This window comes from Rutilus rutilus (genome assembly GCF_951802725.1).
Source record: "Rutilus rutilus genome assembly, chromosome: 7".
Lineage (NCBI taxonomy): Eukaryota > Metazoa > Chordata > Actinopteri > Cypriniformes > Leuciscidae > Rutilus > Rutilus rutilus.
In genome coordinates, this window is record NC_140221.1 from 8,320,516 (window position 1) to 8,345,339 (window position 24,824).

A 24,824-nucleotide genomic window follows, 5' to 3' on the forward strand; every position below is an offset into this window, starting at 1 on the left:
TGTGAGTGTCATAGAGTTCCTCTATTTTGCCTTGTGACATGTTGAAAGAGGAAATACTGCATAGTAATTTAGCTTCCATTGGAATAGGCTATGCAATGATGGTGTCTATGGAGCTCACAGCTTCTGTGTCTGCATTCCAGACTTGGGCAGAGTCTCAGATGTGGAATAATCTTTCCCTTCCGACACGTATCCTGGGTTGTCGTAGGGGTGTGCTCGCCCCCTCAGGCTGTGGATGTCATAGCGGGGGATACGGATTGAGTTCATGACTCTCATGGGAGATGTCGCTTGGGATTTGTCTTTCTTGCCACAGCTGGATGGACAAGATTCAGATGTTAGGAAAAGAATTGTGAGATATAAACTCAAAATTGCAAGAAATAAACTAACAAAATTCTGAGGAATTAGAATTAGAATTGCACTTTATAACTCACAATTGCGAGTTTATATCTCACAATTCTGAGAAAAGATGTCAGAATTGCGAGATATAAACTAGCAATTGCGTGTCATCTTAATCATTTTAAAGTGTGATTCAAGTGTCTATATTTTGGAACCACTGTATTTGTGAGGTGGACATGATTTAAATGATTTACTTACTAGGCTACGCATAACATGATGAAGAAAAGGAGTAAAAGCAGAGCCGCAGCCACACATAGGATGGTAGTAATGACAACCATGGCACCAGATCTTGCACTTAGACCATTGTTAATGCTTTCAGGGCTTTGTTCTGTATGAACAGATTATTAAGATATGAATTACTCCAATATTACTTAGCAGAGTGGTAATTCAAATGATTTGATATTATGAATTCTTACTTGTCTTAAGAGGAATGCTTTCAGACCAGTTTGACGAATTAAAAATATTCTGGTTGTTCACATCGATAAGAAGATACTTGAAACTGTGAAAAACAAAAAAGTGAAAAACAGTTGCAATACATTAACATCTTAAATCCAGAGTTTAAGAAGCTACTTTGAAACTGCAGTCTTCTGACAAACTACAATATTTAAAAAAAGGACAGCATTGCAGAAGAATACCAGCATTTAAGAAGTATTATATTTTTGTAGAATCTTGTAAATAAATAAATATTACAGTCTGTGCATTATGTTGGGGATTTTTCAATGACTCTTTCTGCAGGTTACATTGTTACACCAGTAGGTGGCGACACGTGACTGTCTTTTTGAGTGAATCATTGAATTATTCACTCAATGTTTAGTTCTAACACATTCAAGAACGAATTCAACTACTGTCTGTTGATTAGAAAATGGCAAAGGTTGACTTCTTTTAAAACTATTTTCGGTTTAAGTAAAAAAACAGCCAATGTTGTGTCTAAATCTAATTAGCTTTAGCTGTTGTATAAAAGAAATCTTACACTTGCAATCGTTCTGTAGATCTGAATATCATCACAGCAATGCAGGTATTCAGCAATGGCACTCGTTCATGTGATATTGCTCAAATAAATCCATGATCAATTTATTGTTAAAGAAATCAAGTAATTACAATAGGCATGTTTGGCAGTTTCCATGAGCGAAACAGATTTTGCTTGTGTTCAGTTTGATCAAAGTCCCCATGTTGACCAACAGAAAGCTGCTTGGTTTGAAAGTGACTTCTGTGTGAGCTGTGATTCATGAATTTAGCCTAAATTTCGCTAATGTGGTCGCATTTGTTCACATTTACCAATGTTAAGAGAATTTTTAAATTTATTTCAGTAATTTCCATAGGAATTCACGTCAATGGGAATTTCATGCGAGGGCGAAAAATTTCCCCACACTGTAAAAAATTTGTAACACTCCCAAATCAAAAATTTCAATTGACCGATAACATCTAAATTTTTCAATTGGCCCAAGTGAAAATCTGTACATTTAATTTTAGAATTTACAGAATTTCACTTGGGCCAATTGAAAAATTTAGATGTTATCGGTCAATTGAAATTTTAGATTTGGGAGTGTTACAAATTTTTTGCATGCAGATTTTGCATCAGGTTCAGTTGGTCATGCAGACTCGTTGCGTTGACCAACAAAAAGCTTCTTTATTTGAGAGTGACTTCTGTGTGACCTATGCTTCATTCATCGGTACACTATTGACAATATACACTGAGAAACTTTTGCTTGTCACTGTGTTTTGTCAACGCTACTCGCAGTAAAAGCTGGGGGTTTTTTTAACAGTTGAGCTAAATGTAGTTAAGTAATGATGACATGGCATCGAAAGGAGAGTTGTGTTGGCTTTTGTAATCTTAAATCCTGGAAAAGAATTAGCATTTTAGAGTCTACATGAATTGTCTTTAGAATTTCCTGTGGGTTTTTAGAAATGTTAAACTATGTAAAAATAAGTCGGGGGTTCACATTGCAGGTCCTACATTAAAAGGTCCTACCTAACACTGGATCCATCAGGTAATATTCCATTACAGTTGGTGCCAGTACATTTCCCCTCGGCTCCAACTCTGAAGTAGAAATCATTGGAGGCCTGATTACAGGGGAAGCCTGACAGAGGTCCAACTTTGGTCACAAAGAAGTTCGGCGATGATGGGTCAAACGCTGTTGGGTAGGGTGACCGGTTGAGGACGTTTGGAGCATTTGTAACATCAAGTTGAGCATCAAAGGTGCCGGTCGCTAAAGGTGAAAGAGGTTTGATCATTTAAACAGATGGAAGCATTTGCATTAGATATTCAGTGACCTGCAACATTTTAGAACACTAACCCCCGGTTTCACAGACAAGGCTTAAGTCTAGGCCCAGATTAAAATGCATGTTTGAGCTGTATTAACTGACTGAAACTTGCTCTGACATATCTTAAAATATGTCATTGCCATTGTTTTGTCTCAAGATGCATACCAGTAATATTTTTTTTGTTTTGTTTTTCAAATGCACATTTATAAAAGCTACTTAAATGTCCTAATTGAATTCCTGGCTTAATCTAAGTCCTCCCAGCGGGCACCTTGATATCAATTTGACGTCAAAAGTTAGTCAAGACTTGATCAAGATACTGCATATCATTTTAAGGTCAGTTTGAAAGGCAATGTCTCCCAGTGGTCATTAGGTGAAAAGAGAAAGTTAATACCCACACTGAAATTGGTTTATGTATGCAGGTGCATTTTGACATTCGGTTTACATCAAATCAATGTCCATGGCCGGTTTCACAAGACTTTGACTATGGCTTAGATATAGTAGATAGTCAGACTTCAGATAGACATCTAAATCAGACCGTTGCACAAAGCACTTAAGTCTCTGACTATCTAGTAGGACTACACTGCAATGCATTCTGGGTAAATTAAGACACTTTTCAAAACAAAAAACATGGCGGATCGAGTAGGCGCATTCAACCGCTCAGTGCAGTTTACCCCAGTGGAAAATATGTGTTTGTTGGAGGAGTATAACAGTTACAAGGACATTTTACTTGGGAAATTTAGCGGAGAATGTAGTAACAAGAAGAAATGTTTATATTATGAGCCATTTTCCCTTTTCTTTTGGCTGTTTGTAATGTAACTGATTGTTACTGCTGGTTGCCAAGGTAACATAGAGTCTTAGACCTAAGTTAGCCTGGGGGTAAAATTAAGTCAGTCTTTTATTTTTGTGAAACAGTCTAACTTGCATTAGACTAGTCTATGAGCAAATCTTTGACTTGTCTAACACTATAGACCGGTCTAAAATAGCTTTGTGAAGCCGGCCCATGGATTGGTTTTGACGTCAATTTGATTTGCATATTTGACAATTTTTTGACGTTGATTTTGACATCAATTTGATGTCTTTTCAACATCAGTTGCTATATATATATATATATATATATATATATATATATAGTGCTGGGGCAACAATTAATTGCATTCAAAGTTTGTGTTTACATAATATATATGTGTGTGTACTATTTGTATATACAAATACACAAATTTATATATTTAAGAAATATTTTCATGTATATACCTTATATATATATTTAAACAATTTATATTATATATATAAATATTCTATATATAAATATTTTTCTTAAATATGTACATGTGTGAGTATTTATATATACAAAATAATTATACACAGTATACACACATATTTTGGATTTTATATTGTAGTATATATTATATTGGATGCGATTAATCGTTAAACTGTTAAACTGTTTAATTTTCAACATTTAAAATAAGAAATGCCACTTGAGCACCAAATTCAGTGTGAAACGATCGTTCAGCAATCATTCGAATATGCTGATTTGGTGCTCAAGTAGCATCTCTTATTATCAATGTTGAAAATTTAAGTTGTGAAACAATTATACATTATATGTCTTTTTTACTGTCACTTTTGATCAAATTAATGCATGCCAAAACAACAATTCCCAAACTTTTAAATGGTATATTACATGTGTGTGTGTGTGTTAAAATTCTACTTGTCTACAAGTTGGCAGAGCAAGAGAAAATCTGTGCTATGGCCTGCAAACAAAATAAAATAAATCTATTAAATTATTGTACCCTGACCTTAATTTGTAAATATATTTTACCTGAGCTCAGCGCAGCTACCAGCCATATCTCACAGCCAATGCATGTCTGATCAAAAACACAATACGGCTGCTTCAGTATTACCGTATTGCTGGTGATTATGCCTTGTAAATCAATAGGTGAGAGCTGCGGCTGGAATGTCTGAACTGTAGACAGAAAAATAATCATTCAAAGAGACATTTTTAAAATGACCACATTGTTCCAACTTTAGTCTGTCACAGAATAATAGCAGGTTCAGCCCTAATTCACTTGCACCTGTCATGGGAAAAAAATGTATTGCGTTACACCTAACAACCCCAAATATTTGCAGTGGTACAGGTGTATTGATTGAAAAACTGGGCAAGGAACAGAACATACAGGCTCAGCCTTGCTTTCTTGTGTGTTTCTCCTGAGGCTCTATCTAGAATTTCTATGACTTGTATGAACATGACATGGGTGTCCAATCCTGCTCCTGGAGTTTAGCTACCCAGTTTAGCTACAGCTTGCAACAAGTTTCTAGTATGCCTAAGGCCTTGGTTAGCAGGTTCAGGTGTGTTTAATTGGGGTTGGATCTGAACTCTGCAGGACAGCGGCCCTCCAGGAGCAGGATTGGACACTCCTGTTCGAAAGGCTTCTTTATCGCTCTAAGAACAAAGGTTCAGTGGGTTTCTATACAGAATCCTTGGTTTTTTACTCAATTTTAAAGAACCCTTTATGCCAAAAAGGTTCCATATGAACCATTAAGGGAAAATGTCTTGAACCATTGCATAGTACTTTCATGTTTAATGTTTTTCCCCAATTTTTTCAAGTGATAAAGTATGTTTACGAGCCGTTTAATTCATAAAATTTTACCAAGAAAAAAAAGAATGAAAACAAAATGTATTCAATTTAAATCCATAAAATATTGCTATAACTAGATGTACCGCTACATAATGTATTTTAAAAATGAGTTTCAAAAACACACTTATTGTGTTCAAGCAAGTCTTTTTCATGCTACATTGCTAACAACAAACAGCTTTTTAAACAAAAAACAAACAAAATTAAACTCATTCCCACTGTACCTAGTAGAACACTTAAGTAAATGTCCCATTGAAATTAATTTAGGTGAAGAAAGTGTACACATAATACATTTTGGTCTGTACCATGAAGAGAAAACTGATTCAACTATATAAACTATATATTTTCTGAAAGCGTAGACTCTCAGGATGTGATCTAACATGGCATGAAACATGTCCCACCCACGTCATTAGTATAGTGCCCAAGCATAACACATTGGGTATTGGTAAATCGGGTATATGGCTGATACCTAAAAAAAGTAGTAGTATGTGCATGTCTGTCTGTGTGTGTGTGTGTATGTGTGTGTGTTTGTGTATGTGTGTGTCTGTGTGTGTGTGTGTGTCTGTGCGTGTATGTATGCGTGCGTACATGTGTGTGCGCGTGTGTGTGTCTGTGCGTGTGGATGTCAGTGTGTGTGCATGCTTGCGTTTGTTTGTATTCCTGCATGTGTGTGTGTGACAGTATCATCCTAAACCAGCAACCCTTCGCTCAACAGCACCATCTACAGGCCGATGAGTGTACAGTCACTAAATGTGCACATAAATTAATTTATTTTATACCCCCCCATGGATGAAATTCTACGAAACTTAGCATACCCCCAGAGGATGTCAAGTTAATCATACACATGAAATATGGTGCAGTTCTGAACATCTCCACTGAAGATAGGGGCGATTAAAGCAGAATAATATTGCATTTTCATTTTTTATGGGAAGGGGCGCAAATCACAAATGAGTGATTATGGGCTAGGTTGATGTGGGCCCTTAAGACCAACATACCATAAAAATGTCTTCATCCTCGGTGCCACGGTTCAAGTAGTTATTTAGGAAAAACTGCATTTTTTGGGTTTGGGGGAGCCCAGCGCGGGGGGGGAGTGGCCCCCGGGGACCAAACGAAATTTTTCCGTAAAAGTCTAGTGGGGCTACATGCTCACCTAATTTCATGTTCCCCGGTGTTTCGGTGTCCCTGGTATCGTTGACGAAAAATTCAGTAGATGACAAAAAAAAAAAAAAAAAAACTTTGACAATCCCTATGACCGCTTTCGCTAGCTACGCTAGCTGCGGTCATAATTAATGATACTTAAAGGGATAGTTCACCCAAAAATGAACTATCTATTACAAGAGGAATTATAAGTAATAGCGGGTATGCTGTGCAGGGGTTGGGTGGAGGTGTGCACATATACCCATATTAATCATAAAATCATATTACTATCTTTATTATCATTGTTATTGTTTGGAGGATTGGGAAGAGAGGAGAGTGAGGGTAAAAGCTGTTAAATTACTGAATACCTTAAAACACCCCCAAAGGATAGCCTATATATTTCAAATTATAAGGTCTTTCTTTTCTTCTCTTTCTTTACCTTTTTTTTCTCTTATATTCTTATATTGTTGTTCATCTGTGTTTTTTTTTTTTTTTTTTTTGATATGTGTATTTCGTAAAATTTCTGTATGCATTTCTGCAGTAAAAAAAATTGTATATGTATATATTTTACTTCAAAATATATTTTGAAGAATGTCAGTAACCAAACAATTGATGAAACCAATTGGCTTGATAGTATTATTTTTTCATACTGTGGAAGTCAATGGGGTCCATCAACTGTTTGGTTACCCATATTTTTCAAAATATCTTCTTTTGTGTTCAGCAGAACAAAGAAGTTCATACAGGTTTGGAACAACTTGAGGGTGCGTAAATGATGACAGAATTTTTCCTTTTGGGTGAACTATCCCTTTAATAGGCTACTATATTATTTAATAGATCTGACTTAGTCTAGTTTAATATAAAAATGCATTTATATATAAGTTATACAAGTACACCTTGCAGAATCTGCAAAATGTTAACGTTTTAACAAAAAAGGTATCATAAAATGTTAGTACTACTCTGAATAAACTATTTCAACTAACAGATGTTAACACATAGCCCACCAGACAAATGTCACGATCACCAGCTGTTGTGGCCTGGATGTACACCGGTGGGCACTCTAACCCTAACCCTCTTAATCATTGTCATTCTGTCCCGGACTACACTTCCCACAATCCTCTGCCTGGTCTCATCACTCTTGATTGTTCTCAGCTAGTTCTCATTACCTTGTCAGTCCCTGTCTATATAAGCCTGGTTCATTCGGTCATTCATTGTGAAGTTTGTTATGTGTCAGTACTGCATTTCTGAGCCTTGTATCCTTGAGTCTTGGTTTTGATCTTTTGCCTGTGCCTTGGACTCTGTCATTGTTTGGACCGTTTACCCTGTGCTTTTGACCTCTTGCCTGTTTTGAACTACGATTGTGGATTATCTTTTCAATAAACTTCTGTGTTTGGATCCTCAACCTTGTGTCTCTGAGCAGTTTCATGACAATAGCTGATTTTATAAAAAATGACTCCATTTAAAAGTTAAAATACTCTTGATTCTTAATACTGTTTGTTTGGTCATGGTCACTACCTGGATGATCTGATTTTATGATCCTCTTACTTTGTTAAAACTATGAACATTTAGCAGATTCTGCAAATATATATTAAATAAATACATTCAGCCAATTTGTATGTCCCTATTCATCATATTATAAATTATCTATTGCTTATTAGGAATATTGGCAGCACTTTATTTTACAGTCATGTCCCCCATATACATATGTACTTATTATAGTAATTGCAATAACTGGGTAATAACTAGGTACTAACCCTGAACCTACCCTTAACCCATGTAGTTACCGTATATTAACCAGTACTTTCTTAGGTAAGTACACGAAAGTGCATGTACTGTAAAATAAAGTGCAGCTGGAATATTTAACCACATTTTTCTATTTTTATTTTTAATTCATAAGTGAAAAAATTTTTTTTCATGGTCTAAAAATCTTAATAGACAAGCGAGGCATTAGTACAAATATTCAAAAAGATTTTATGAACTATATGTTATGTTCTATATTTGTTCTGCATTGTAAATCTGTTCCACTTCATATCTGTGAGATCTGCATTGTGACTGATAGAATCTGTGTGTGTGTGTTCTTGGACTGTTCAGTTGTCTGATATATTCATTCGTGTGTGTGTGTGTGAGATTCATTTAACAAATTGATAAAAAGTTTCCCCATATTTCCCATTCATTCCTTATGTGGGTCAAATTGACCCGTGATTAAAGGATGTGTTACTATTTTTATGCTCACAGAATAGTCATTTTTCTTTGTGTGTGTACATTCCCATTTCAAGTGTGAAAGTTTCAGATGAAGACCTGATTTTTAAAATATATTAATTTCAGGTCATAAAGGCCAGAGGAGAGGAGTAGGATTAAACTGAGATTAAATATAAACAGCATGATTAGAGAATAAATTAAGCGTATTTGTGATGTAATGCTAAAACCAGATCTGGGTTTTTAGATTAGGGTCCAATTCTCACTATTAACTAATAACTATAACTTTTACCTCAATAAAATCCTAATTACTGAAAATTAATAGTTAGCAACCTTATGTTACCTTACTAGTTGAGGTATTCATCTATGAATAGTTATGCGCTAAAGATGGCGGCGCGCAGCTGTGCAGCGGCTTCTCGAGCTCCCGGTTCAACTCAAGTTTTGCCAGCTTTGCTGGCTACAGTAATGAATACTGAGTGTAATGTTATGTGTGGAAGGAAGTTTTTGAGGTACAACCCACTTGAACTCTACAAGATTAATAGCAAGTATGAAGCAAGATTACCGCAGCACCTGAAGTCAGAGCTGGGCAGGAGGGGACTTCTGAGGACAACGGCATGGAAGTACAACATATGCCGGATCAGAGGCAAGAGGAAGCGGTGTGCTCGGAAAGAGAAGAGAGGCAAGCGAGCGGGCCTCCTGGCTAAGCTAAAGGCTAAAAATAACAGACTGGTAATTCCGTCCCTCTTTCTGGCCAATGTTCGGGCGCTGGACAATAAAATGGATTTATTAAGGCTGCGGATTAATATGTACAAGGAGATGAGGAACTGCTGTGTGCTTCTATTGACGGAAACATGGCTTAATGACAACATACCAGATTCGGCACTCCAGATTAGCGATATGCTACTCCACCGGGCCGACCGGAGTCGGTTGTCGGGAAAGACTCGAGGAGGTGGACTCTGCATGTATATCAACAAAGGTTGGTGCACAAATTGTTCCACTATTAGCACTTATTGCTCTGGAAATGTTGAATACATGTCCATCAAATGCCGGCCGTTTTATCTGCCGCGAGAGTTCACAGCGGTGTTCATTGTTGTTGTTTACATCCCCCCTAGCGCAAAAGCTAGCGAGGCGCTAGCAGAACTACATGAACACGTAGTCTCTCTCCAAAACAAGCACCCGGACGCATTTTATGTGATTGCTGGAGATTTTAACCATGCTAATATGACGGACATTTCACCAAGGTTTCATCAACATGTCACTTTTGCGACCCGAGGGAATAATACCCTCGATCGTGTGTATACAAATAGACGCGGAGCCTACAGAGCGGTCCCTCTTCCTAACCTCGGACTGTCTGATCATATTTCTCTTATGCTTGTCCCCTCCTACAGCCCCGCAGTGAAGAGAATGAAACCAACACAAAAGACAATCACAGTGTGGCCCAGTGATGCTGCCTCTATGCTGCAACACTGCTTTGGAAGCACTGACTGGCAGGTCTTCAGGGAGGCAGCGACAGATGCTGGAGGGGTGGATTTGGAGGAGTATGCATCCTCTGTCACCTGCTACATAAGTAAGTGTGTGGATGATGTTACTACCACCAAAACAATAACTATCCACCCAAACCAGAAGCCCTGGCTGACTGCTGAGGTCAGATCACTTCTGAGAGCACGAGACTCAGCATTCAGGAATGGCGATACGGAGGCACTTCGAGTAGCAAGGAGAAACCTGAGTACCGGTATTAAAAGAGCTAAGGCTGGTTATGCTCTTAGGATACAAGGTCATTTTTCTACCAATGACCCCCAGAGAATGTGGGCCGGCATTAAGAGCATCACTGATTATAAAAGAAGAGATGCTGAATGCCCCAGAGACCCATCTCTTCCTGATGCTCTCAACACATTCTATGCTCGTTTTGAGGCCTCTAATACCACTTCTAGCACCAGACTCACTGTACCACCTGGTGAGCAGCCACACAGTGTAACCACAGATGATGTCAGGAGGGTCCTTCAGAGAGTCAAACCACGGAAAGCTGCAGGCCCAGATAACATCCCAGGCAGGGTCCTGAAAGACTGTGCATATCAGCTCTCAGAGGTATTTACTGACATTTTTAATATCTCACTGTCAAAAGCAGTTGTACCATCGTGCTTCAAATCTGCAACTATTATTCCTGTCCCTAAGACTAACACAGTGTTATGTTTGAATGACTATCGCCCGATAGCACTCACCCCAATAGTGATGAAGTGCTTTGAGCGGCTGGTCATGACTCAAATCAGTGAGGAAATTGATGCCAGCACTGACCAGAATCAGTATGCTTATAGAAAGAACAGGTCCACTGCAGATGCTGTTTCATCAGTTGTACATCTGGCTCTCACCCACTTGGACAGCAAAGACACTTATGTGAGACTGCTTTTTATGGATTTTAGTTCGGCTTTTAATACAATTATTCCACAGACATTGATACACAAACTGGAAATTCTAGGATTGAGCTATTCACTGTGTAACTGGGTACTGGACTTTTTAACAAACAGAAAACAGTCTGTCAAAATCCATAACACATTTTCTTCCACCATTGCTCTCAACACCGGCTCGCCGCAGGGTTGTGTACTGAGTCCAATGTTGTAAAACACACTGCTGACATATGACTGTTCCGCCAGACATCCAAGTAATCATGTTGTCAAATTTGCAGACGACACGGTTGTGATGGGACTCATCTCTCAGAATGACGAGGCAGCCTATAGATTGGAGGTGGAACAAATGGTGGCCTGGTGCAAGGATAACAATCTTTGCATCAACGTGGAAAAAACAAAAGAAATGATTGTGGACTTCAGGAAAACAAACAGGTACCACCCCCCACCCATCTTCATTGAGGGGGCTGAGGTGGAAGTTGTCTCCAGTTACAAATATCTAGGAGTACACATCAACGATGACTTCAAGTGGAAACCCAACTGTAGTAGCCTGGTAAAAAAGGCTCATCAAAGACTGTATTTTCTGAGGAAGCTCAAACAGGCTGGCTTAGGAACTACAGTTCTCACATCTTTTTATAGGTGTGTGGTGGAGAGCATCCTAACATCTTGTATCACAGTGTGGTATGGAAGCTGCACTGTTGCAGATAGGAAGGCCCTACAGCGTGTGGTTAAGACTGCTGAGAAAGTCATCGGGTGTAGTCTCCCGCTAATCGGAGACATACACAAAAACAGATGCAGGATTAGGGCTGTAAGTATCATGAAAGACTTCACCCACCCTGCCAATAGAATATTCGAACATCTCCCTTCAAGCAGGAGGCTGCGCAGTATCAGAACCAGAACATCAAGGTTCAAAAACAGCTTCTATCCAGAAGCCGTGAGACTTCTTAATAATGCCAACCCCAGAACTGGCAAACTGAACTTATTGCCCTAAAAACTACACTGCTATTTGTTTACCATGCTGCTAATTTTCTGGGTTTTAGTGTATATTTGGGTTTGCGTGATTTATTATTATCTGTATTTGTTTTTTTTAACTTATATTATTGTATTTATTGATGAGTATTCTAGCTATTTATTGTGAGTGATTTTAACCGGACCTCAGTACCCAATTTCGTTTCAGATCATGTACCATGCTTTGGAATGACAATAAAAAATCCTTAATCCTTAATCCTTAATGTGGTAGGATTAAGGGATGTAGAATATGGTCATGCAGAATAAGGCATTAATATGTACTAATAAACAGCCAATATTCTAGTAATATGCATGCTAATAAGTGGTCAATAGTGAGAATTGGATCCTAATCTTAAGTTTTACTCTAGATCTCTTTACTAACAACAACCACCATATAAAAAGACCAAACAAACATTGATAATTAAAATGCACTTACCTTGTCCGGTCCACATCCATATAGACAGCAATGACATCAAACGGATCATTGCATTTGTGTTCATCTTGGAACAAGGACGCAGATAGTTTCTAATTATTCAAATCCAGAGTAGAATCACACCTAGCTGGTGAAATTCAATAATCAGCCTGGCAGATACGAAGCAACTCGTATAAAAAGAAGCTGAAGGGAGTGGAGTTTCTCATGAGGGTGTGTAGAAACTGGGAGGTACTTTGGGCACAAAAAAGTGCTTTGAAATTCCAAATTCCAAGGTTGTTCATTTGTAAGCTTTGAAAAAGGCTTGAATCATATTAAAATGATTTCTGCTTAAATATTTTTGAATTGACAGTGCCACAATTACAGTCTCAAGTTACCTACAATTGTGTAGTCACCGCATGTGACCAACATATCTGATGCTTGAATGGAAAATAAAGCCGTCGGACGAAAGGCTGTTTGGATGAGTAATGTTAAAGTTAACAAACCCCATTACCACAAAACAATCAGATGACGTGCGTTGACACGATATCCAAAAGCAGGGGCGTGGAGTTTACTCATACAATATACCAATAATAATACAAGCAGTTCTTAATTCCTAATATCTTGAGGGAAGAACATTAATAACATAAGCATGAAAACTATTTATTTACACCATCATATTTTCTGTGACAAACTATACGCATATTCTGCAACCCCAAAAACTAATCAAAATACATAATTGTGTTGTTTGTCTGAGGTAAAACCAGCTCAACCAGACCAGCTTAGACATGAAGCATATGAATTTGTTTATAGTCAGACGTCTTTGACATTTTCTCTAACGTTCTCTTTCTGCTAAACGCATATATGTGAATGTGTAAAACTCAGAATATATATTTGCAAAGACTGGAGAGTTGAAATCATGACATAGTAATACAATATCCATATATTTAATCTGGTGCATCAATGTCAAAGTTATTCTCTGGAAATAGCATAAAAAATACTGCATATATAATACATAAATACATTCATTTATATATACTGTACACATGTGTGTATGTATACATGTACATACATTTATTTTAACCCTTAAATTTTTTGTTTGTTTAAAAAAAAGTCTCATACTCAATGCCGCATTGTTGTTTGATTGATCAAAAATACCGGTAGTTAAACAATAATATTATAAGATATTACATTTTAAAATAACTGTCTTTATCTCTGTAATTGCAAAGCTGAACTTCCAGCAGCCACAAAATGTTTCATTAAACGCCAAACACATATAGTTCCTTTGCTGTTTATTTAAAAAATACATATTTACAACAGAATAAAAGTCAATCCTGGTCAAATTATTGGTAGCACTTTACTTGAAGCCTTTATGTATAATGCACTATAAATGTATTGATAGTGCACATTATAATGAATTATATCTTTTCAAAAATAATTGCCAAAGTAAGTATTGTTTGTCGTGTTTTTCAATGCATTATCCTTTCTAAAGGTGTGTTCAATGAATAGATAAGTATATTATAACTGAGATTATTATTATTAATGAGATTATACAACACAAGGTGCATCACAAGCATAGTTAATGCTTTAAAAACACTTTTATAATGCATTATATATGAAGGCTTCAAGTAAAGTGTTACCAAATTATTTTATCGACACTCCAGTGAAGAAAAACATACAGCTTTTCAAATGTCCAAATGTTTTCAGTGTTGAACATCAGCCTCAAGCGTTTAACATCAACCATAAAGGATGCCAGAGCACTTCTGAAACATTACAAAGAGTGTTGTCAGAACACAATTTGATAATCGGTCTCTGCTTGAGGTGTTTTAGGCATCACATGGTAATATATGCTGGATTTCGCCATCCCTTCATTCGTTCACCTCTTCCCCATGACGAAGCTGGGCACTTCTGCATCATCGTCTCGTTCCTCTGCTTCAGAAGCCGAGGAAGACGACGACTCCTCAGAGCCTGCTGACACAAACACCGCTTAGATGAAAGCTAAAATGACCTAAACTCATGATGATAACCTGTGCTGTCAATCAAAAACAGCATATATATATATTAAATATTCACATTCATGATGTTACAACACTGAGGCACTGCCAAATCAATTAACTGTTAACTATTATTAATATAAGATTTATAAAATATTGATTTGCTTATTTACTAGATACCTTCCTGCTTTTGCTAATAAAAACAAAAGGCCACTGTGATTAAATTCAGTAATACCACAGAACACAAACTATTTTATCATCTCTAACCTTCTTTCTGGCTCTCCATCTTGGCTTTCTTGGCCATCAGCTTCTTTTGCTTCAACTTTTCCCTAAATGACACAAAAGAACCACTGAGATTTAGAAACATGAGATAAATTAAGAGCTATCTTGAGATTCTAGTATCTGAATCAAACACAAGATGGTATTTTGCAAACCTCTTCTTTCTGCGTTTGGCTGTTCTTTCCACAGCAGCCTCTTGGTTTTCTTTCACCTTCGCAATATAATCTTCATCCAGCTTTTGCTGCAAAAGTGAAAAATTAAATGTGAACCAATAATAGTTAAACTCCATCTTGAAATATATATTTTTTTTTACTCAGACAGACCCCACAAATATTTAACAACATTTTATTTTAATAGAGCGGTTTAAAGTCTTCTGAAGAGACACATAAACGTCTAAACATTACACTGGCAAACTCAACTTAATATTGATTGTCACAGCAACAGTAAAATGTAGATCCTCTGAACCCGTGAGCTTGAGAGGAGAGCAGATCCATCGCTACTCTGACACCACACCCAAATCCAGTTATTTAAGCCTCTACAAATAACGGGTAGAACTGCATTCCATCTCTGCATATGTTTGGGTTGCTTATAAAGTTAATCTAGGTACACAGTGTGTGCCATTTCACCAGATTTGTAACTTAATTTATAAATCTAAGCCAACAAGGGGTGTGCGATATTGACCCAAAAAAAATGACATCTCGATATTTTTACGATATTTTAGACGATATTTTGCTGAGTGTGTTTATTGTGATGGTACTTTGGCAGGTTTAGGACAGTTGTGGACAGCCGTCTCAAAGTTTTTGATATTCTTCATACTCTGTGTGGTGGTCAGTTCACAGCAGTGACAGAAATTATTTTTTCCAATAAGTTAATTGATTTTGACCTAATATGGGCATTTTTACCTTTATAAAGCTATTTTTTAAACCTAATTATCTGTATGCATCATCTTTTGTGTTAATTTCATAAATGTTATCAAATTCAATTATAAAAATAAGACACAACAGGGCTGTTGCCAATCAAATGAAATCAGTATCAACAAAATTCATCTTTGCAATATTGAATATTGATATTTAAAATGATTTAAAACAAGAAAAGACACTTTAAATGTGAAACTGAAACCGCCAGTAGGTGGCAGCAAGTCACTAGTAATAAGCGAATCATTGAGCTTCAACTGATTCATTCATTCATAAAGCTGTAAGAAAAGATTAATTTATAAAGCTGTGCTAAACTGTGCTTTGAACTATTTTCGTTGGCATAATAGAGCAAAAGCAGGCAATATGGTGTCTAAAATGTAAGTCACGTAATATTAACTTGTTTAATAAAATCAATATCACATTTGTTATGCTGATATTTGGAGAAAAACTGCACTCTTGTGATATTTATTACTAAATGATATAAATAAAGACTAAATCACGCAGTGAAAGCGTGCACTGCGTACCTGCACTGGTCTAATCTACAAGACTACAAGAGTATGCATGCACTCTCAGGGTGTGTGAGAGGGATAGGCTATACTCGGTAATGTCAAATCGCACATCGTTAAAACAACAATTACGATATCACAGACTATATATATATATATATATATATATATATATATATATATATATAGCACACATTAAAGCCAACACAGGAGAATACATCAGTTTGTAAACGGTAGTTCATCTGATTACTCGATTAATCGTCAAAATAATCGACCAATTACTCGATTGCCAAAATAATTGTTATTGACAGCCCTAGTGTAAACTGCACTAGTGACATGCATACACGCTAAAGCAGTTTCTAGTTAATAATCATATGCTGTAGTGGTTTTCCAATAAGCCAGGTCAAGGTAGTAAGATGTTATTCACTCATAGTTTGGAATAAACAATGTCCACACAAAAACATAATTTACATAATCTATGATAAGAACCATTCGTTCCCACCACCTGTCCCTCCTGATACAACCAGTTAAAGACCCACTCTGATGAAAATCATGTTTTTCTAGGTGTTAACATGTTCTTGTGGCATTTTTCTGATGTTAGAGGACATATCTTGAGAAAAATAAGCTTAAAGTTGTATTTCTGAGTATTTCTGCATTCAAATGGCTGTGAATCAGTAGCAGACGCTAAAGAGTTGTGACCTGGAGTTGTGACCTAGTAACTCCACTGGGCGGGGCCACAAGCTCATACTCAGCTTTTTTGAAGTTGTGTTTTGTGTTTAATTTTACTCAGCAGCGCAGCAGGGTCAGATACACACACACAAGCCGTTGCATGTCATTGTGAACAGAGCTCCGATAGTGGCGCTGAAATTGGAACACATACTGTAACAAATAAGTCACTTTTCACCGTCTATCAATTGTCAAAACTAAAGTTTGGAGAACACAGACTGATCCCGTCAGTAATTACATCATTACATAATGAGAGAGGGCAGCCAGCCTCCTCCAGCCAAGCAACAGACGACATTCGTGCATGTGAAATTCCACGCTCGTTCAAGTAAGTTAGACTTGCACACGCCGGGTGGCGACGAGTTTCGCCTGTCGCAGTCGTGTGTCAAGCCCATCACTCGTGAGAGAGTCAGTCAGTTTTTCAGATAGAGCGGTGACAGTAGCATCTTAATAATCCCGAAATTCCGAGCAATCCACTGATACTAAATATGTCCTGATTGATCACTGTGGGAGGGATGAAATATCGAGGCGAAGTCGAGGGAGAGGAGGGTCGTCTCCCTGCCAACGGCTCCGCCCACAACGCAGAGGCGAATTGCTAATGAGCTACTGCCGCTCTGCTGAAGCAAAGTCCCAGAAAACGGCACAGGTTTTGTGATTATGGCTAAAAACGGCATAATCATAATTTAAAGACCACTGAGAATGTTTAAAAATAGCTCAAAATATGATCGGAGTGGGACTTTAAACATGTGAAATTGAACAGGTGACCTACACCTACACCACTGGTCCACACCGCCATCTAGTGGTTGAACAATAATTTATTTTGGCTGCCACATGTGCTTTAGGCAGAAACAACCCTACCTTCTCAGATATTCGTTCCAGGAAGTCTTGTCTCTGATACTCTCGACGGCGCAGATGTCTATACACATGGAATTCACCACTGCCAGCGCCAGCACTGGAACCTGAGAAAATCAAACATAAGAGCACTCACTAAAGACACATGCCCTGAAGAGTGGTGGGGTGGAGTTAAATACAATTAAATTACTAATAAATAGATTCTGGTAACCTGACATTATTTGTGTGGGCAGAAATTCTGTGAATGTTGGAATCAATGGACAGGCATTGGACAGTAAAGAGTATGTATTAGACAAAATATGAACCCATATGAAAACTTGATATTACAAGTTACATAGATCAACAAACATATTGGGACATTCATGGTTAGTTTAACCAAAAATTAAAGTTCTGTCATCATTTACTCACCATCATGTCCGTTCCAAACCCGTAAGACTTTCATTCATCTTCGAAACACACATGAAGATATTTGAATAATATCTGAGAGATTTCTGTCCCTCCATTGACAGCTATGCAACTACCACTTTGAAACTTAAAATTCATAAAGAGACTGTAAAACTAATCCATAGCGGTTAAGAGCAATTTTAAAGAGACACGACCGCTTTATATGATGAACAGATTTAATTTAGGCAGAGCAGGACTGTAACGGAGTACATTTACTTGAGTACAGTACTTAAGTACAATTTTGAGGGATCTGTACTTTACTCAAGTATCATTTTTGGGGAGTACTCATGACTTTACTCAAGTACATTTGAGAGGCAAATATTGTACTCTTTACTCCACTACATTTCTATCCATAACTGTGAGTACCCGTTATTTCTAAAAATAAAAAAAATAAAAAAGGAAATAAAAAAAATCTCGGAAACCCTCAATTTGTTGTTTCCCTCTCAAACGTGATTGGATTGTGCAGGCGCCACTGATTGGGACAGCCTATCAGCAATCACCTTCAGCATTCTGCCAAAGTCAACTCCATGGGCAGATTTAGATAAGAGACGAAACCATGGACGAAACAATGGATGAAGACGCAGCAGGTCCATCCCGGGAATGTGCCAACCCGTGGCCCCACCTCACCAGACTATTTCAATTTTCTGAACAAGTTAATGATAGTTTTCGCTTCAAGTGTTTGCTGTGTTTACCAATGTAAGCACTGTGGCAGTAGTAATGCAATATTTAGAAAATGTACTCTTGTACTCTTGATACTCAAGTACTTTTAAAAACAAGTACTTTAGTACTTTTACTTAAGTAGACATCTGACTGTAGTACTTTTACTTGTACTTGAGTAAAATTTAGCAAGGGGTATCTGTACTTTTACTCAAGTAATGAAGCTGTGTACTCTGTCCGCCTCTGAATTTAGGCATTTATTCACATTTAAACATTCATCAACTCACACATCAGTTGTGGTAAACGGAAGCTCAAGCATGTTCGCTTGACGTGCGAGAACCAGTGAGGTTCATTCTTGTGTTACGCATCACGTTTGAGCTTCTGCAAGAACCAGTGAGGTTCATTCTCGTGTTACGCATCACGTTTGAGCTTCTGCAAGAACCAGTGAGGTTCATTCTTGTGTTACGCATCACGTTTGAGCTTCTGCAAGAACCAGTGAGGTTCATTCTCGTGTTACGCATCACGTTTGAGCTTCTGCAAGAACCAGTGAGGTTCATTCTCGTGTTACGCATCACGTTTGAGCTTCTGCAAGAACCAGTGAGGTTCATTCTTGTGTTACGCATCACGTTTGAGCTTCTGCAAGAACCAGTGAGGTTCATTCTCGTGTTACGCATCACGTTTGAGCTTCTGCAAGAACCAGTGAGGTTCATTCTTGTGTCACGCATCACGTTTGAGCTTCCGCACGAACCAATGAGGTTCATTCTCGTGTTACGCATCACATTTGAGCTTCCGCACGAACCAATGAGGTTCATTCTCGTGTTACGCATCACATTTGAGCTTCCGCACGAACCGCACAAGTTTTTTTTATTTCTTTATGAAGCGACAAAGTGGTAGTTTGCAATGGAGGGACAAATCTCTCAGATTACATTTAAAAGATCTAAATTTGTGTTTCGGAGATGAACGAAAGTCTTACGGGTTTGGAACAACATAAGAACGAGTAACTGATGACAATTTTTTCATTTTTGGGTGAACTAACCCTTTACATATAATCATGCAGCAGACGCTTTTAATCCAAAGCAACTTACAAATGAGGAGAGCAATAGAGGCAGTTAAACTAACAAATTATCCCATAAGTTGATTAATAAAAAATAAAAATAAAAATGGTTTAAACCGAGGGTGTTATCCAGTCTCAAATCCTGGAGACAGCTCAGCGCCAAAGGCATGAGTTTGGGGATGGACTACCTGTTGGTGCAGCCAGTGACAATATGGGGAAGTTACTATTTGATGCACGTCAAACAAACAAAACTAGTGGTTTAAAACCAATTCTTTGAAATGCACTTTCCAAATACTCTGAAAGTGTTTCTTCAAGCCAAACATACATACTGTTGTTTCTGATTCCCGATTCTTATGAGCAGTTCTTTTTTAGTGAATCAAAAACGTTTGTGAAACATTTGAATCGTTCCTGAATTCATTTCATTCATTCACTAAACTCCAATTGCAAATTATTTAGTCACATATGATTGAACCAAGCAGTGGTACTAATATGTTAAACTGACCTGACTTACGATTTGTGAGATGTATGTTTGTCATTAATTTATGAAAGTGAATCAGTTGAAAATGAATGAGGTTACCACAACCACACGTTTAATTACATGATATTTTACTTAAAATATATTATGGCCAATAATTGATCATTATTAAATAAACTCTTTGCAAGTTTCTTTTGCGCTATACCGGTCCTGCTAAAATCTGCAGTTCTCTCAATTGGAAACATTTTCTGAGAGCACTAAACTCAAAAATCATGTTTTTTTCTATACATATTATATATATTTCTAACTCAAAAGTACTAAAAGAATTGGTAATGGTGCTATTAAGGCATCTGGGTCGTTCTGAGAGCGAACCTTTACATTTCTTTCGATTCCCATGCCTAGATCTGAGAGAGTAAACAAACGACACAAACCCATCACATCCCGCACAAACTCTGGTGGAGCGCGTGGATTCCAATCCTTGGGTCTCTCTGGTATGGGTGCAGGTTTATCCTTAAAAAAAACAATATAAAACATAGCACTGTTTGGTGTGCAATGCAAACAGTTCGGTAGCATCATTACTACTCCAATGAAACCCGCTAACGTTAGTTTGATGTAACGTTAAAGCTTTAACTCACGGGATTTCGCATCAATCTCTCCAACTTCAAGCGCTGCTCCTCTGCTGGAGTTTTGGCGATAATGAGAGGCTGAGACTCTTTTCTAGGAGCTTTCCCTGGTCGGGCATCTTTCTTCTCCTCCGCCATGATCCTTCCAGCGTCTTCTTCTTCGAGAAGATCTTCGAGTCTTTTTTGTGGCAGTTCACATATCCGAGCCCACATACTGCCACCTATTGGACTGATGTGGATCTACATCGATTTTGGGTATAAAATAAATAGCACATGCAAATGACTGGATGTAGTTTTGCATTATTTTTTTATGCAGTTTTGAGTTATTATATCAAATAAACATATAGTAGGCATATACAAGAAATTAAATAGAAAATCAACCATTCATCCTCTAGATGTCATCCCCATAATCCCCACTAAAATTACCATGTTTTTTTATTATTATTTGTTTTGGACATGTAACAATGTAATTAGGTAATAGTAGGCCTATCAAATTGTCGGTAAATCTGTTTCGAATGAATCGGTTTGTTCTTGTGTCTCGTCTATGCAGCTTTGGAAAATCCGATTCATAATTTCTTCAACTTTCCGCTTTAGTGAAGATGTGACAATCCACTGTGCTTTCCATACGTTAAGTGCCTCTATTAAGTTTTTATTTAATTTATAGTTATCATGTTATTCCTTTTCACTGCATTATGTTTGAATGTTTATGTTTAATTAAATTTAATTGTATGCATATGTCACAAACAAATTCAAAGTTCATTACGACTACCAGTAGGGGGCGCGTTGCGGCAGTCGTAAGCTTGGCTACGTGGAGGTCGCAGGGGCTAAAAATTACTTAAAAGAATAGTGGAAAAACAAAATGAAAATTTGGTCATCATTCACTCACCCTCAAGTTGTCACAAACCTGTATGAATTTCTTTCTTCTGCTGAACACAAAATAATATATTTGGAAGAATGTCAGTAACCAAGACAGTTGATGGACCCCATTGACTTCCATAGTATTTCCCCCCTATAGAAGTCAGTGAGGTCCATCAACTGTCTGGTTACTGACATTCTTCAAAATGTCTTCCTTTGTGTTCAGCAGAAGAAAGAAATTAATTCACCCTCAACTTGAGGGTGAGTAAATAATGACAGAATTTAAATTTTAAGTGAACTATTCTTTTAATTTCCCTCTTTTATGAAGAAATGGGAAATTCCTTAACATGTACAAAATATTCTTTGATATAGCCTTTGCAAATGGAGGATAAAGTATCCCGTGTCTTTGTAACTGGGCTTTTTCTTCTCCTGAGTTGCTTTGACTTTGCCTTTGTTTAGTTTTTTTGTAATAAAAATATTACAAATACATTTTGATAGATTACGTGATTCGATTCATTCTGAAATGATTTGTTCGGTCGGTTCATGCAAATAAACAGATTAATCCTAATAGAGATCATTCTTTTCGAAAATGTTTTTGTTCCAGAACAAGATTAGGTACATTATAGTTTTGATGTTGTCTTTGTCCTCTAATTGATTGATTGATTGATTGATTGATTGATTGATTGTTTGTTTGGCTGGCTGGCTGATTGATTGATTGATTGATTGATTGATTGATTGATTGATTGATTGATTGATTGATTGGTTTATTGATTGGTTGATTGGTTGGTTGATTGGTTGATTGACAGGATGATTGGATGATTGACAGGATGATTGGATGATTGGTTGATTGATTGACTTTAGCTTCCACAACACTGCAAAGTCTTGGAGAAAGTTACTAAATCTTGTCCCTTTAAAAGTATGTTTATCATTGTGTTCAGTGTTCATATTCACAACTTATTTTCTGAAATCCTGCAAACATCATTCACATCGTTCATGTGATACACTTAAAGATTTAAACCTCGTTTTCCACTGTCTTAATCTTGCTAATATAATTTCCTTTTTGTTTCATCATATCATATCATATCATATCATATCATATCATATCATATCATATCATATCTCATGCTATATGCCCAAAAACATGATTTTATTTACTCATTTTTTATTAGTGCTAGTCATTCCAGAGAAGCAGCAGTTCATCCAGGAATATCATCCTTATTATAGATATCACCTCACCCTTCGTCAACAGGATGCACACAGGCAGGGCAAGGTCATCAGCATTTCCATTGCTTGCCAGTTGCCACCCCTATTTGTTCAGAGTTGTATTTAGATGCATATATAAATTAGGATGCATATCTGCCACATCTTTTTTTAGATCCTAAAACCACCTGTATGTATTTCCAAACTGGAACATAATTGTATGTTTATTTCATGCAATACCATATTCACTTGCAAATCCTTTCATTCAAAATACTCCCAGCATCATTCAGAACTGGTTTGGAAACTATTTTTTCTCCCAACATGTCTTGTGACCCAACAGGCCTATTAGATGGTCCACATTAGCCAACATAGTCACCATGTGATTCACCACAGTCAACTCATAAAGCACTGACATGTTTTCACAATGACATAACTGTCGCCGTATACCGTCTTTCCCGCTTTTGTGGCAGGAAGTGAACACAGACATTAGTGAGTGGTGAGGCAACAGAGAATGTTTTATTTGAAATAAAATGAAATAAAATAAATTAAGTGTGAAAACAGAAAGGTGTTTTGTGTCCTTGTTATGCTAGGGGGACATAATTTGCACATTATGGCAATGCCAGCGGTATGTGATGTTAAATGCATTAGTTCCCAGGCTGCAACATTATAATCATCGCGTATAGTGTTTTTTGAACATGATATCTCAGCAGAGAGAGGCTGTTTTGATTTTATAGTTATCATTGCAGTGAAATATTTAGCAGAATTCAACCATAGCAGTATCTCACATCTCCACTCGGCCGTGTTTGCCAGATCTGGCCCAGCCTAACAGATCCACACAATGCCGCTGTTGATTTTCCGATTATAATCACAAACGGTTTGTGTAGGGTAATTCCTCAAACATGCTGGAGCGAGCTAGCATCATGATATTGCCCCCATACAGCATTTGTCTCTTCTTTTTTTTTCTCTTGTTTTACAGTAAAATACCAGGTTACATTTTATTTAGATGGCCCACTTTGGACATTCTTCTAACTATAAGTAGCTTTGCAACTCACCTAACTCTCATTAGAGTATTAGTAGACTGTTAGGTTAGCGATAGGGTTCAGGTTGGTAGAATAAGTTGACGTAGTTGCAAAGTAACTTATAGTCAGGGAATGTCTGTTGGTGGATCATCAAAATAAACTGTTAGCAGATATTAAGCAGACAGTCTATGAGAGCTAGCTGATGTAGGTGCAAAGTTACTTAGTAGGCCTAGAATGTGTAAAGTGGACTTTTGAAATAAAGTGTTACATATTTCTAAAATTGCGTATGAATAGTGTAAAAAGTTTAACTGAAATCACCATAATTCCAAGTTGAGTATGACAAGTTCATACTTAAGTGTTTAAATAGACAATTGAGGCATTATCTAATTAAATATGCACTAATTTGCATACATTTCCATACCAGATATCTGACCATTGGATAAAGCAAGATTCAAAATGTTGTTGACATTTAGATTAAAAGGTTTTTAAAAGGGATTTAGGACTAAAACATTAATTAAATCAGGCAAATAAATCAGGCAAATTATAAATTACATATAACCTCCAGAACAGTAAATTTAAATGCAACTGTAAAGTTTGACGTACAAGTGAAGTTTCTGACCATTATAAAAAATTGCCACATACACAAAGTGTGACAAAAGGTTTTCTTTCTATTTATATATAATTGACTTTCAGTTGTAGCTCAGTATGCATTTGTTTTCTGTGTTTGTTAGCATTCAGTGAGATGTTGAATCCTGCCTGAGCCGGTTGAGTGCACTTGCTGTCTTAATTCATTAATGC

General features: G+C 37.1%; 3 protein-coding genes across 7 annotated transcripts in view; 1 reads left to right on the forward strand and 2 right to left on the reverse strand.

Annotated features, from left to right (window-relative positions):
- upk3b (uroplakin 3b) lies at positions 1-12,608 on the reverse strand. Its single transcript, XM_084413894.1, has 6 exons — positions 12,459-12,608; positions 4,472-4,615; positions 2,363-2,600; positions 810-892; positions 592-721; positions 1-310 (listed from the first exon to the last, which is right to left on the reverse strand). Exons 1-6 carry the CDS (start codon positions 12,520-12,522, stop codon positions 115-117), a joined length of 855 nt encoding a protein of 284 aa, XP_084270020.1. The 5' UTR covers positions 12,523-12,608; the 3' UTR covers positions 1-114.
- LOC311293532 (uncharacterized protein) overlaps positions 8,998-24,824 on the forward strand; it is a 21,080-nt gene continuing 5,253 nt past the window's right edge. Inside the window, exons 1-2 of one of the 4 annotated variants that reach the window (XM_084413889.1) lie at positions 8,998-10,700; positions 11,296-12,326. In XM_084413889.1, the coding sequence (XP_084270015.1) occupies positions 9,003-10,700; positions 11,296-11,310 (1,713 nt within the window). In that variant the 5' untranslated portion in view covers positions 8,998-9,002 and the 3' untranslated portion in view covers positions 11,311-12,326. Of the gene's footprint in view, positions 11,007-11,295; positions 12,327-24,824 lie in introns of those variants that run through there. The other 3 variants (XM_084413887.1, XM_084413890.1, XM_084413888.1) reach the window with 3 other exon arrangements.
- Positions 13,355-21,161, reverse strand: prkrip1 (PRKR interacting protein 1). 2 transcript variants are annotated; one of them, XR_014627940.1, is made up of 7 exons: positions 20,965-21,161; positions 20,761-20,839; positions 17,706-17,806; positions 14,860-14,945; positions 14,693-14,754; positions 14,091-14,399; positions 13,708-13,791 (listed from the first exon to the last, which is right to left on the reverse strand). XR_014627940.1 is itself a non-coding variant. In XM_084413891.1 (6 exons), exons 1-6 carry the CDS (start codon positions 21,088-21,090, stop codon positions 14,308-14,310), a joined length of 546 nt encoding a protein of 181 aa, XP_084270017.1. In that variant the 5' UTR covers positions 21,091-21,161; the 3' UTR covers positions 13,355-14,307. The 2 variants fall into 2 exon arrangements, 1 of the variants encoding a protein (XP_084270017.1); XM_084413891.1 differs by having other exon boundaries at positions 13,355-14,399.